The sequence below is a fragment of the Emydura macquarii genome, unplaced genomic scaffold (assembly GCF_026122565.2).
Source record: "Emydura macquarii macquarii isolate MOO-44397 ecotype Brisbane River unplaced genomic scaffold, CSIRO-AGI_Emac_v2 contig_2994, whole genome shotgun sequence".
NCBI classification, from domain to species: domain Eukaryota; kingdom Metazoa; phylum Chordata; order Testudines; family Chelidae; genus Emydura; species Emydura macquarii.
Genome location: NW_027133131.1, coordinates 5,024,188 through 5,038,077, shown reverse-complemented (window position 1 = coordinate 5,038,077; position 13,890 = coordinate 5,024,188). Strand labels below are relative to the sequence as shown.

At 48.0% G+C, this 13,890-nt stretch overlaps 1 protein-coding gene across 1 annotated transcript in view; it reads right to left on the bottom strand.

The window, feature by feature from the left end:
* Positions 1-2,192: 2,192 nt before the first annotated feature.
* Positions 2,193-13,890, bottom strand: part of COL2A1 (collagen type II alpha 1 chain) — a 61,295-nt gene continuing 49,597 nt past the window's right edge. Inside the window, exons 45-55 of the mRNA XM_067529710.1 lie at positions 12,728-12,835; positions 12,271-12,324; positions 11,575-11,682; positions 9,537-9,590; positions 8,996-9,103; positions 8,304-8,357; positions 7,617-7,724; positions 6,677-6,965; positions 5,941-6,128; positions 4,487-4,729; positions 2,193-3,029 (exon numbers count right to left, since the gene is read on the bottom strand). Coding sequence (XP_067385811.1) covers positions 2,883-3,029; positions 4,487-4,729; positions 5,941-6,128; positions 6,677-6,965; positions 7,617-7,724; positions 8,304-8,357; positions 8,996-9,103; positions 9,537-9,590; positions 11,575-11,682; positions 12,271-12,324; positions 12,728-12,835 — 1,461 coding nt within the window. The 3' untranslated portion in view covers positions 2,193-2,882. The remainder of the gene's footprint in view (positions 3,030-4,486; positions 4,730-5,940; positions 6,129-6,676; positions 6,966-7,616; positions 7,725-8,303; positions 8,358-8,995; positions 9,104-9,536; positions 9,591-11,574; positions 11,683-12,270; positions 12,325-12,727; positions 12,836-13,890) is intronic.

Genomic DNA, 13,890 nt, shown 5'->3' with positions numbered 1-13,890 from the left:
TGTAACATTCATCCATTCCCACTTGTGTATCTACTTGACTCATGGTATTGAGAAGTACCAGTCCTTCCAGGAATTTGTGGTCCTGAATGTTTGGAAGGCAGCTTGCTTTCAGCCGAGCCAGTGGTTGTATACAGTGCATTTGTGTAAGGCTAGAATCTGTACCTTGAAATTAGCTGTTACCTTTTTTCATTCAATTTGTGTCTGAAGGGCGACAGACCAAGGAAATTTGAATGAAAAAGCCCTACTTGTGAGTTCAGAATCGCAGATGAAGATTCAAATATGAGAATATCAAGAAATTCCAAAGTTAAGGGACTTCTTTAGCACCATCAACGTGCCCCCACATAGAGTAATTCAGGCTAATAAATGCCTACGGGCTGGGCCAAATTCTCCTCTCAGTGGTTCTAACTCGTGTGTGTGTGGGGTGTGGTTTTCTTTTTTTTTTTTTTTTTTTTTTTTTTTTGTAATCATGAGAAACTTGTGATATTTCATAGGGTTTTTTTTTCTTCAAGCCCCTGCTTATTTTATTATTTGAAGCCAAAAAAAGCACACTTTGGGTTTATTTCCTTTCTGGTTTCCAAGCAGGTAGGGGGTCAGCCTCTAAATCAGCATGGGGCCTGCTTCCTAACCTTAGGCAAATGATGTCTCTCCTCTCTATGCCTCTTTAGCCTCACTTTTTACGGATGGGGAAGGATACTGAACTCCTTTGTAAAGCGCCTTGAGGGCTAGTGATAATTGCTAAATAAGAGCTACATATTCTACATCATCTCAGAGATTGGTTGGTGTAGGTTAGCTAGAATCTACTTGCAGAATTGCATATGCCAGCATGAAGATAGCCGCAGACCTTATATAACCCCTGTTAATCAAGTGTGGCTCTGTCTCTCTCTAGGGGCTAGCCTATGGATGGAGGTTTATGATACCCAAATGCTCAACAATCAGGAGACTGGGCTCAAAAAGATCTTGGGACCTTTTTAAAAATAAATAAATTGGGGGTTTATTTGCCTTCTGATTTTTGAGCCTTTAGGTTTCATTTTCAAGTTCATCTCTACAACTGGGAGCGTTGGATACAGGTTAAATCAAACAAACAAACAAAACAGATTCTCATGTAATGACGAGTCCAGGTGCTGGGGATTTAAGAAAAACCCCCAGTCTCATGACTCATGATTAAAATTGTGCAGTAACAACATCATAATGCATGAAGGTTAAGCACATTTGTAAATCTCTGCAGGATGAGTGGATTTGTTTTGGAGGGGGAGAGGGATGGATTTCAGCTATAGCCATTTTTCTTCCATTTAGCAGTTGCAGTATTTGGAAGGAAACTTTTAAATTAAATCATGAAATGAGAGCCATTTTAGTTTAATATTTTTAATTAAAAATTTTTATTTGTGTTTTGGTTTGTCACGAAATATCCCAGATAAGAGAAAACATCATTTAACAAAGATTACATCATCGGGCGGCAATTAATACAAACAGAAACAAATTCGACAAAAGTCTCTTTATTTTTTTAAAATTTTTAATAGGAAAAGCATTCTATCTTTAGTGTGGAAAAATAAGGGAGTGGAGTGGGGAGATGGACTGAGAGACAGGGGAACAGAGTTGGTTTCACAAAGTGTGTGTGATAGGTAAGAGCTCTCTACCATGCTTCAAATTGGTATTGCAAAATATATTTTTTAAGTCTATTTTACAGATATAAAGTAGTACATATTCCTTGGTTTCTGTTTGTTCCAGTTTTCACCTCCCCAAAAGGGTCATTTGGAAGCAAGGCACTCTCATAGAGGGGGTGGGGACAGATTAGCAAGAGGTTTAGGGGGTCAATCCACATGCTTAGTTTTGGAAATAAATGTTAGAAGAAACTTCAAATAGCTATCGCCCAAGTCCTTACTATGACAAAGGTTTTCATGTATATCCCATTCACTTGACAGCTACTGCAATACCAATTCTGTGTAAGACTTAGGGAAGATGTAACATGTCAGAGCAGCTCTCAAGGTTGATCTCAGCCTCTTTGGGCCATTACTAGGTTCCCGCTCCGATCTTTAAATAATCCTACCAAACCTGCCACAGACAAGAGGGAGCGTGCACCCAGAAGTTCCTCGACCAGCACCCGTTACCTTGTAGAATTAATGCTCGTTACAGAAATCTCATGGCTTCTGTGTTGTCTGCTCCTGTGAACAATTTCAAGATTTTTTTTCCTTTTTTATTTTTTTTAATTTTTTAATTTTTTTTTTTTTTTTTTTGTGTGAGGTAGCTTAAAACCAGGGAAGTTTGAGATTTGACCCTAAAACTTCCTTTATCTGGGTTTGGAAAAAAATAAAAATAAAGTCAACAAACCGAGAAAGGGATGAAAGGAAAGAGTAAGAATGCTGGAAATTCCTATGGATAGAGACAAAATAAACAAAGCTCAGATCAGCTTGTACTTTCCAACAAAGTTTTTTTTATATCAATTGATGTTAAAAAATACAGACTTGTTTTACAATAATAGCACCATTTTTGTTGTATTATACACAGTACTCCTGCTGATGATACACACTGGGGGGAAAGAAGAATTGGTTATACCTGTATTTGGGACATCCATTTTGTAAGGAAGGGCCTTCACACCTGCCAGTTAGATTCCCACCTCCACCTGACCCAACAATAGGTCTTACAGGAAGACAATAAATAAATAACACTGTGATTTTTATTTCGCAGTCTGCCCGGTGATGGCTTTCGAAATAGACAATAGTCCAAAATGTAAGCGTGTGGATGTATGGGAATTTGGGCTTGATTCACCCATTCAGTGCAGAAGTCATACAAGTGATTGGAAAGTACTCAGGTCCTTGGGGGGGGGAGGGGTTGTTTTTGTTTATTTTCATGGAATTGGACTGGATTTAAATTTTTTTTTTTTCTTTTTACAAGAAGCAGACTGGCCCAATGTCAACGCCAAACTCCTGATCGGCTCCACCAATGTCCATAGGTGCCACATCAATGATGGGCAGGCGCGAGGTCTTCTGTGACCGGTATTCAATGACCGTCTTGCTCCATTTACCAGTGTGTTTCTGGGGAGAAAGAAAGAGACCAGGATTTACTAGGTGCTGCTAACGCAATCAAAACTGGCCACTCTGAAGAACAGATTCCCAGTCTGGGCTGGTTGGAGTTTCACATCCGTGTTTTCAGGAAATGGCTGCTCTATGGGGACTATTATTATGCCAGCATAACCCCCTAGTGTAGATTCATAGATTTCAAGGCCAGAAGCAACCATTGTGATTATCTGATCTGACCTCTATTAACACAGGTCATAGAACGTCCCCAAAGTAATTCCTAGAGAGGGTGACCAGACGTTCTGATAGATCATCCTGATCTTAGAGGCTTTGTCTTATAATACGCAACGATACACCCCCCCCCCCCCCCCCCAAAAAAAAAAAAAAAAAGGTCCTGATTTTTCACCTGCTCTTTGGTCACCCTATTCCTAGATCTGATCTTCTAGAAAAACATCCACTCTTGATTTAACAATTGTCAGTGATGGAGAATCCGCCACAATCCTTGGTAAGTTGTGCCAATGGTTAATTGTCACGGTTAAAAAGACGTTTTACCTTTATGATCGGAACAGTGCCGCCCCAAGTGCTAGTAGCTAGGTTGATGAAAGCATTATTCTGGTTACCTCGCTGGTAACCCTACTGGGTGTTAGGTCAACATAGCTACGGCACCCAAGAGTGTGGGTTTTTCACACCCCATGTGCAAGGGCTATGTCGATCTAAATTTTAAATGTAGATGGGGCCTCAGAATGGAACTGAGATAGTAAGAAATGCGTAGGGCTTGACACTCAGAAAAGCTCATGTGAATTAACTTTTAAAGTGGATTAGTTAAAATGCATTGAATATTTGTGTGGCCACTCTTCTTCAGAACTAATTTGTTTGGTCTTAATTCACTGTGGAAGTGAATTACTCGTACCATAGCTAGCTACACTACAGGGTCTCTGCTGGCACAGCCCCCTGGTATAGACACAGGAGGAGGAGTTCTGCCAGCATAGGAACACCACGTCCCCGAACAATGTTAGCTGTCCTGATGGAAGCCTTCTCTGTTGGCGTAGCTATGGCACTACGGAGTGGGTTGGTTTTTTTCACACCCCTGACCGACATAGCTATGCCAGTATACATTTCAAATGTAGAGCATGTCTATTACCCTTACTAGGTGTCGGTGCAATGCCTAGCACGACAGGACCCCAATCTCCGAGGAGGGCAATATGTGCTACTCTACTATATATAATAAATGGGAGGCCCCTGTCTTAAGCAGAGCTCCCAGAAATGGAGGTGCACAAAATCACTGGCTGCTTTTGAAAATTTTGGCCCCAAAAACAACCTCTGCCTCAGTTTCGCCATGTGTGAAATGGGGATACTGGCACCAGCTGACCGAACTGCCTAGCTCATTGTAAGGATTAATTAGCTGATGTCTATAGAGCACTTTGCAGATGCCCTACTATATAAATCCTAGGCACCAGTAACTTCTGCCAGCTTACCGTGCAGCCGTCCTCCAAGGCACTGTATGTGAATCTGCTGTTGCCCTCGGCTCTGATCTCAACATCATTGGATCCCTGTATCAGGATGGCTTTCTTCAGGTTGCCGGAGGCCTCGTCCATGTAGGCAATGCTGTTCTTGCAGTGGTAGGTGATGTTCTGGGAGCCTTCGGTAGACAGAAGGCGCAGGAAGGTCATCTGGATGTTGGCAGTGTTTGGGGCCAGGTTGTCATCTCCATAGCTAAACTGGAAGGGAAGACCCGAGATGGTTAGCGAGTCTGGGTAGCAAAGCAGCGGGCCTAGAGCGTGGGCTAGAAAAGTAAAGGCAATCACAGAAGACGATCTCAGACACGTCTTCTAAGACGTCTAAAACAGCCTCATTTTCCATTGTTTTCCATTTTCCATTGTCCTTACTTCCTGTGAAAACCCCGGCGTGTTTAAAAAAAAAATCAAGAGGAAATTCAGAAAGTTGGCATGAACTGCAGCATTGTCATCCTCATCTCATTGTTAACACGTTTTAAATTTCAATGGCATTCCAGGGACCTTTGTGCTAACCGGGACTGAAAACTAAGCATGGAAAAGTCAAGGGGCTCTTGGTACCAATGAGATGACAAAGCATGCTTGAGTCAGGCACAGTTTATTATAACACACGAGGCTTGATATTTCTCAGGAGACGCCATGGAAAAGCAACACTCAAGTAGAAAGTTGCTATTAAAAAGTTCCTTACGAAAACCATCTCATTCCCTAACAGCTGACATGCCCTTTTACCTCCTTTGGATACAAAACATTCTGGCCCAGATTGTCAAAGGGATTTAGGTGCCTAGCTCCTACTGAAATAACTTTAAAAATCTGGCTCTTCATGTTTTGCTACTAACTGGCATTCTAGAGGGTGTAAGAATTCATATTTCCTTGGCAAGATTTTACTCCACTTATGACACGTCCCCCTTGTTCCCAATGTCAGCATGCCTGTTTACATCAGAGCGTGAGAAATGTGTTGACTTTTCAGGAACATTTGATCCAAATTTTTCCATTTGGGGGTGGGGAGGAGAGTTGAAATTCTGATGAAAATTTCCACTGAGGTTCAAATGAAATGTCAGCCAGCTCGAGTCTTGAGCCTGTATTTTCAAAGATAACTAGTGATTCTGGGGGCCTTGATTTTATGGGGCGTGCAACTTGAGCCATCTTAAAGAGGACTGATTTTCAGAGGATAGTCACTCAGCATTTCTTCAGAATCAGGCCCCTTTTGAGGGGTTTCAAAATGAGCCCCCTAAAATTCCCCACTCACTTTGGAAAATGTAGGTGCTAATAAACAAAATGTGAAGCTGAAAATAGAGATAAAGAAAAGGACTCTCCCTTCGAACAGACAATAAATCTCTCATCTGATCCCTGACCTCAATTTCTTCCCCAAGAAAGGTCAACTCAAGGGTTAGTTTGAAACATTAACCACAGACACTTACGTGGAAGCCGCCGTTGATGGTCTCTCCAAACCAGATATGCTTCTTCTCCTTGCTCTTGCTCGTCCACCAGTTCTTTTTGGGAATGCTGGATGGGCTGGGGTAGACACATGTTTCGCCACTCTCCATGTTACAGAAAACCTTAATGGCATCCAAGGTACAGCCCTGGTTAGGGTCGATCCAGTAGTCACCTGCAATGGCGGAAACACATGGGAGGATGGAGTCTTAGAGCTCTGGGTAAAATTAGGACTGGTTTTTTTGTTTGTTTGTTTGTTTTGAAGCTCAGGAGAGAGCAAAGGACGGTGATGGTCAGGAAGGAGGTGCATCAACAGGGGAGCCCAGGAATGGAATATCAGGAACGCTACAGGTAAGGAGTGAGGTGGCTCTGCATTGTGTGTGTGGAGAGCCCAGGGTTGGACTAGCAGGTGGGCACTACAGATCAGGAGCGACGTGCATTGGGAGAGAGACTTATGGGGCAGACCTGCAATGGAATAGCAAGGGGGCATGTGGGCTGGGATTGAGGGGCATCGGCAGAGCTGTGGGTGTGAGCCCAGGGCTGGAATAGTAGGGGGGGGCTGCAGATCAGGAATGAAGTTCAGTGGCAGAGCGGTGGGGGAGATTTGCACAGCCCCCTGCCCATACAATGCCTGAAGGGTCAGTATTTCAGAGGAGACAGGCAGGGAGGGATTCAGAAGCCAAAACGCCCTGGTTCACTCCTAGCTCTGTGCCCAGCACTCACCGCTCTTCCATTCAGGGTGGCAGAGTTTAAGGTCACGGCAGGTCCGGGCTGGGTTCTTCTTGGAGCCTTCGGGGCTACGGATGCTTTCAATCTGATTGTTGAGGGATTTCAGAGTGGCGTCGACCTCGACGTCGTGCTGGCGCAGGTCGCTAGAAGCCTGGTCAGCTCGCATGTAGCGCATAGGGTCAGGGCCTTTCTCTACCTGACCCAGACCAGCGAAGGCCGACATGTCAATGCCAGGACCTGGGGGACCAGGAGGTCCAGGGGGACCAGTGTTTCCAGGGGGACCCTACAATGGGAGGGGAAAGAGATGATCCTTGTTTAGAACTCAGAGCCAATCTCGCTGCTGCTGCTGCTGTTCCCATCAGCACCCTCCTCTCACCATGTCCCCCCATCAGGCTTGGCAGGGGGAAGACAAGGCCACGTCGAGCTGATAAATGGATTTCCCAGATTCCTTGGCTACTTCTCTGCTAGGAGATTTAACTGGAAAATGACAGCCAGTGGCTGGAGGTAGGTTGGGGCGAGGGAGTCGCTTGGCCCAAACGGTGGACTGAGGTGATGGAGCCACTTGGGGCAAGTTAACGAAGCCATTGAAGGATGGAGATGGTGGGGGAATGGTGTTGCTGTATGCAGATTGGAGTGACAGAGCCAATCAGGGTGATGGAACAACTCAGAAATAGAGCCGCTCAGTGTGTATTGGGGTGATGGAGCTGGGGGTGATGGAGTCACTTGGGGCAGATTAAGATGACAGAACTTCTTAGTATGGACTGGGGAGATGGAGATACTTGGGGGCATGTAAGATTCTTGCAGCTGCTCTTCACAGGAAAGGCCAACCCTTTGATGGCATATGGACGGCGAGCTGCCCCACCAGCCAGTGGGGTTCGAGTCTTTAAGGCCCAGGTCGAAAAGCTGGCAGCTCTGCTGGTGGCACGGTACTTACAGCAGGTCCGGTTTCGCCACTACGACCCCGAGGACCCGGAGGACCAATTGGACCGGGCATGCCATTTGAACCATCTTTGCCAGAGGGGCCAACGGGGCCTGGGGGACCCTAGAAAAGATTCACAAGAAGAAGCTGAGAGCCAGACCGCGCAGGGATCCTGGAGTCAAAAGACAACTGCAAGCTCAAAGGGCTCCATGCGCTAATGAGGCAGCCAGGCTAATTCATAATGTAATGAATGGGGCACCTAGGACTTCCCCATCCGACCCTCTGCTACGTGCCCTGGCCACTGAGAACCCGAGTGCATCTGCCGACGCTGCGAATGGCTAATGGAGACTGACCTTAGTGCAAATGCTACAGAGAATCTCCACCAGCTGTTAGTACTATAGGGGCAGTGACAGGAAGAGCAGCAATTCTGCTTCCATCCAGCAGAGGGCACGGGTGTGTACACACAGTTCACAGCTTACACTGAAAATACAGATTTCTTTATCCAGCTTACTAAAATCTCCCTTGAATTTCCTTGAAGCTGGAAAGGGGATTGAAACCCAACGTCCTTTTCTTCCCTAATGCTGTTAATTGACTTTCTACATTTTGCTCAGCTTGGTATGTAGCCATTTCACTTGAAATTGTGCTGTGCTGCTCCTCGGTTTATCGTCCACTACCCTCCCACACGCCGGGAACTAAACTTACCCTGGGACCAGAAGGACCAGAGGGACCAGTAGCACCTTGATCTCCAGATTGACCCTGGTGGTGGAAACAGAACCAGATGGTCATGTCTCAGCATGGACAACTTCCTTCCGGCGGCACCGAGCCCCTGGCCAGGCAGGGGATTGTGGGTTGGCGAGAGCGGGCTTGGCCCTGTCAACCACCCGCTCACGGGAGCCAGGCTGGGCTGTCCGGAGGGCCCCCGTGGCCATGCCAAGAGAAGCTGTCAGCTTCTCACCTGGCCCAAGGCCAGGAGCCATATGCCACAACAAGGCCAACACGGTGGGGTGGGGAGAGAAGTTCCATTTCAGAGGTGTCCCAGCTGGGCGCAGAGCCTCCTGCGATCCCCTCTCCCGATCCACTTCCCCCAGTGAATGGAGGCCAGGGGGGCTGGGTTTTTTGACTCCAGGGGGAGGGCTCAGCCCCTCTAGCCCCGGAGGTGGTGGGATGTCTCCACTCTTGACAGGCCTTCAGTGAGACAAGCTGCCGACCCTTCCAGGATGCACAGGTGCCTGGCACCATGGTCAGAGCAGGATTCTACTCATGGGCCAAGGCATGGACAGGGACCAGTGCCCCAGCATCCGGCCCGGTCAGATGGGCCCTAGCGCGGCACGTTCTGTCCCGAGTTCTGGGCCGCGAGCTCAGGTGGAGGATGAGGCTCTGACGCTGAAACTTACGGGAGGTCCCGGAAGACCTTGCAGACCAGTGAATCCTCGGTGACCCTTCAGACCTCTCTCGCCAGCCTCTCCAGCTTCACCTTTGTCACCGCGAGGACCTTGAGGCCCCTAGAAGGAGTGAAAGAGAAGAGCTTTCAGCCTGGGGCAGGGCGTGGCCCAGCACAATACATGAACTCGCAGCATGCTGTATGGTAACAATCCAGCCCGGAGGGCCAGGCCCAACACATGCCATAGTGCAGAGGGCCGGGCACGATCCATGCTGCGGGGCATGGCTTAGTCCATGGTGCATCCCGGGCAGCTGGATGCAATGCCCGTCTGTGCACCCCACAGGAGTTCCAGTTGGAAACCCCCCTGCATCTGATGCCGCAGGATCATGCAGCAGTAGAAAAGCCGACAGAACAAAATGGAGATCTCCCTCTCACAGACATATATCAGTTGAATTTCCAGAGGTGCTGAGTGCCTGCTGCTTAACATCCGTGGAAACGGGGGGCTCAGCCACTCAGGGAGACCAGGCAGCATATTCCCCATGAGGATGACTTACCGGCATGCCGCGTGCGCCGGCGGGGCCGGAGGGACCCAGGGGACCTTGAGCGCCCTGGAAAAAGACAAAGGCTGGTTACAGACTTCATAATAACCCTATGAATGAGTCCTCCATGCTGACGTGCTGACTACTGTCACATGCAAAGGGTCGTTGTCAATTCATAGTTTCCAAGGCCAGAGGGGTCAGCTGTGGTCATCTAGTCTGACCTCCTGTATAACACAGGCCACAGGGCTTACTCTTAAATAATTCCTAGAGCAGGCCTTTTAGAAAAACACCCTATCTGGATTTCAACTGGCCAGTGATGGAGAATCCACCATGACCCTTGGCAAGCTGTTCCAATGGTTAATTACCCTCACTGCTAAGAATTTATGTCTTATTTCCAGTATGAATTTGGCTAGCTTCAGCCTCTAGCCATTGGATCGTGTTCGATCTTTCTCTGCTGGACTTAATGGCCCATTGTCAAATATTTGTTCCCCATGGAGATACTTACAGATTGTGATCAAGTCACCCCTTACCTTTCTCTTTGTTAAGCTAAATGGACTGAGTTCCTTGTAGCTATCACTATAAGGCAGGTTTTCTAATCCTTTTCTTGTTCTTTTGGCTCTTCTCTGACCCCTCTCCAATTTACCAATTTCCTTCTTGAACGGCGGACGCCAGAACTGGACACAGTATTCCAGCAGCGGTCACACCAGTGCCAAAACCAGACGTAATATAACTTCCCTATTCCTACTGGAGATTCCCCGGTTTATGCATCCAAGGATCACATTAGCCCTTTTGGATGAGACCCTCAAAGCTTCCTAGGGCATCTGAGCACCCCATTAATTCCCATGGAAAAGTAATGGGATTGGGGTATCCACATGTGCCCAAGTGGCTTTGATCATCTCAGCTGAGGCTTTTTATGCAGCTGGGTGCATCCCTCTGAACAGCTGGCTGATGTTGATAATTTCAGCTCCTTTTCTGCATGGGGTGATGGTGATTCTCTCCCATGTTTTCGTTATCTGAAATTTTGCAAACAATTCTCGCTTCTGACGCTGGGTTGAGAGCAGTTCGCTGAGAAGGCTCCAAACATGCAGCTGGAGCTGTTTCAACTGGACATCCTGATGGCATGGTATTGATTTTGTTCCCTGATGGCCCAGGCACCACTCTTGGAATCTGGCTTCTGCTGTGACTGCTCACAATTGGGAATTTGAAAACCATTTTCTGTGCAGATTCTTCTGCTGAGGCTGGTTGTTCCACCCCCCGACAGCCCAGCCAGCAAAGCCATTTGCTGCAATAGTCACAGAGCGCAAATGGAATAGAGGAAGCCAAAGAGAACGGCCAGATCTCTGGGGCTGAAACCAACCCCCGTTGGTATCATCAACTCATCTGATCTCCATGCTTCATCCTAACAGCAAAGCCCTGGGCTCCACCGACTCAGTGATGCACACGGATTTCAATCCGCAGGTCTCTGCTCTGGAGAAAATCACCACTGCGCTTGTGCAAGCAAAATCCATAGTCAGCTGACTCGTAATGATGCCTTTAAACGCTCTTCATCAGAGCATTGATGCTGAATGATCACGCTGCCTTTTAATGGTCCTCTTAAGTACACGTAGAGCATTTCCTCTGGATGGTACTCCTGAAGACTCAGATCCCTTCAGTATTCTGGATGTTACTCTCAAGTAGTCAGAGCTCCTACTGTACTCTAGGTGGTACTCTCACTACTCATGGCATTTACTGTTCTCTAGGTGGTATTCTTGAATATTCAGATCCCTTACCATACTCTAGATGGTACTCACAAATACTCAGAGCCCTTCCTATACTCTAAATAGTACTCCTGAGTACTCAAGGCATTTATTGTACTCCAGATGGTACTCTTGAGTACTCAATCCCTCAGAGCCCTTACTGCACTCTACTCAGAGCTCTTCCAGTACTCCGGGTAGAACTCTCAAATACCCAGAGCCTTTTCTGTACTCTGTCTGGGACGCTTACATTTCCCTTCTGAAACCATTAACCCCTTGATGAGCTGTTGCCGTCTGGCTTTGCGGCAAGGGGCACTTACAGATTCTCCTCTGTCTCCCTGTTTGCCAGTTGGACCAACAGGACCTGGGGAGCCAGGAGGGCCGGGAGCACCAGGAGACCCAACAGAACCAGTCTCACCACGATCCCCCTGTCAGGAAAGACAGACATGGCTGTTAATGTCAATGCATTCTTCTTCTTCTGCTGTCCACAGAGGCAGCAATCTCACCTAGCGATGTCTCCATTCCCTCACCTCCCTGGTTCCAGAGGTCCCCTCTGGCCTCTGTTCTGCTGGGGTAGGTGAGTCGCAAAGCACCAGGGGAAGGTTTGGATAGGCAAGCGTGAAGTTTCTACCGCTGCCCAGGTCTCTGTGGAGCAACCTGACGGTGGTTCGTTCAGCCATTGGCAAAGCCCAAGTTCACTTCTGTGCAAAGACAGGAGCAAGCCTGCTTGCTGGGCATAGGCTCCACCTGGCCCAGCTCCTGGTGGCTGCTGCCACCCAGAATATGGCACCCAAAGCAGCCCCTGCACTGCAGGGCACAAGGAGTCCAACGCATGCAGCCGCACTGGAAGGGAATTAACCAACCTCCACTGTTTCAGAGAGCGCAGGAGCTTAGTGGGACCTCTTGGTATGGCACCCTTTGAGACACCCAAGCCCTGGGCACCTGGCTTCTGGAGAACAGAGCTGGGCGCAGGGTGCCTCAAAATCTATGATGGAAACTTCTTTTGCCAAGCTCACCTTCACTCCAGCTGCACCATCTCTGCCGGGGGGACCATCGGATCCGGGGGTGCCCTGGGAATGAGAAAAGAAGGTGATTCCTTAGACGCCCCCATGGAGCTATCCCTGGGAAAGTAGGTAGGATGTGTGCAGACGTGGCAAAGGACCTGGCCACACCAGCAGCTGGCAAAACAAAGCTTCCTATGCAAGGCTCCTGTGAGTTCTAGAACCAGAGAACTAGGAACTGGGCTGTCCCCGGGGAAATGGAACTACTGTAGCCACATTCCTGGCCCTCCCCTGGGAAAGGGGACTCCATATTATTCAGGCGTCACCATGGGAATGGGATGAGGCTGAAGGCTGAGAAGTGCCACCAATGGCTGATTCACACCCAGCCTTGTGGCTCTTGGAATCCGGCTGTGAAAACGCGCCTCCCTTTGTTTCTAAGCCATTATCAGGGCAAACTGGTTTCATGGCTTACCTCGCGCCCTGGTTCACCAGAGGGTCCAGTCAGACCTGGGGGACCCACAGGACCAGGTGGCCCTCTGTCTCCGGCACCTCCAGGGGCTCCCTGTTTGCCGGGCTCACCCTAAAACAGAGAGACAAGAACGGAAACAATCCAAGTGAGCTGAGGAGAGAGAACATAGGCCGTTTCTGCACAGTCACTTTCCTGACAGTTAGCCCCCATTCCAGGTCATAAGATACTTTCCTTCATAAAGCCCAAACCTGACCCCACGATTTTCAGACCCAACTCAACGGGCATTTTTCCACTGACTTCAGTGGGCTTTGGATCAGGCCTGAGCATCCTTTCTGCCTGAAAGTTTGCAGCAAGGGTCTCCTGATTGAGCAGAATGGTTTTGCCTCAGGCCGGACACTTACGAAATAGGCAACTTTAAGATCATGGCCAGCATTGCACTTCCAATGGAGCGTCTCACTTGTTTTGGCCATTGTATATCTCACAACATGGACTCCAAACGGGCTGCATTCCATAGGCCTCGTGGAGCTGTTGTGCTAAGGAGTATATTGAACAGGGGCTGGTTGAAAATTGTCCATCAAAAACACTTTGACACAAAATTGGGGTTTTTGAAGCCACGGATGTGTTCACAAAAATCATCTGCTTTTGGCTGAAAATTTTGAATTTTTCTCAAAAAACCAAACACTCAAAAACCTTGCCAGCTGAAAATTTTCCGTTCTAGTTTTTTTCCTTGGAAACTCAACGTTTTCAATGGGGAAGAAACCGGCTTTCACGCTGCCTTGAAGAGTAAGTGACGCTGGGTGGGCAACTGAATTTCTATTGGTCAGGCCTGGTGGGGTGCTGAGTGTTGCTTGGGAGGTGCTAACTCCCTTCAGTGGCTTCCCAGGAGCAGCACCTCCCCGATCGGCCCCTCTGGACAAAAGTAATGTGTGGGTGCTATGCGAAATCTCAGTGAAGAGTACGGGGCTGGTTCTCCATTGATCTGTCCTTTGTGTCGTCAACAATGTCCAGGCCAGCTGGGCATAAAGTGTTACTGTTCTGAGTTAGCAGTGTGTTGTGCGGATGTTAGTGACAAAACAAGGTGCTGGGCAATGGAGAATTGGTGCCTATAACTTTCATGATGATCCCCGTGCACCTAAAAGCCTGTGAGGTTTGGAAGCACTGTGAAT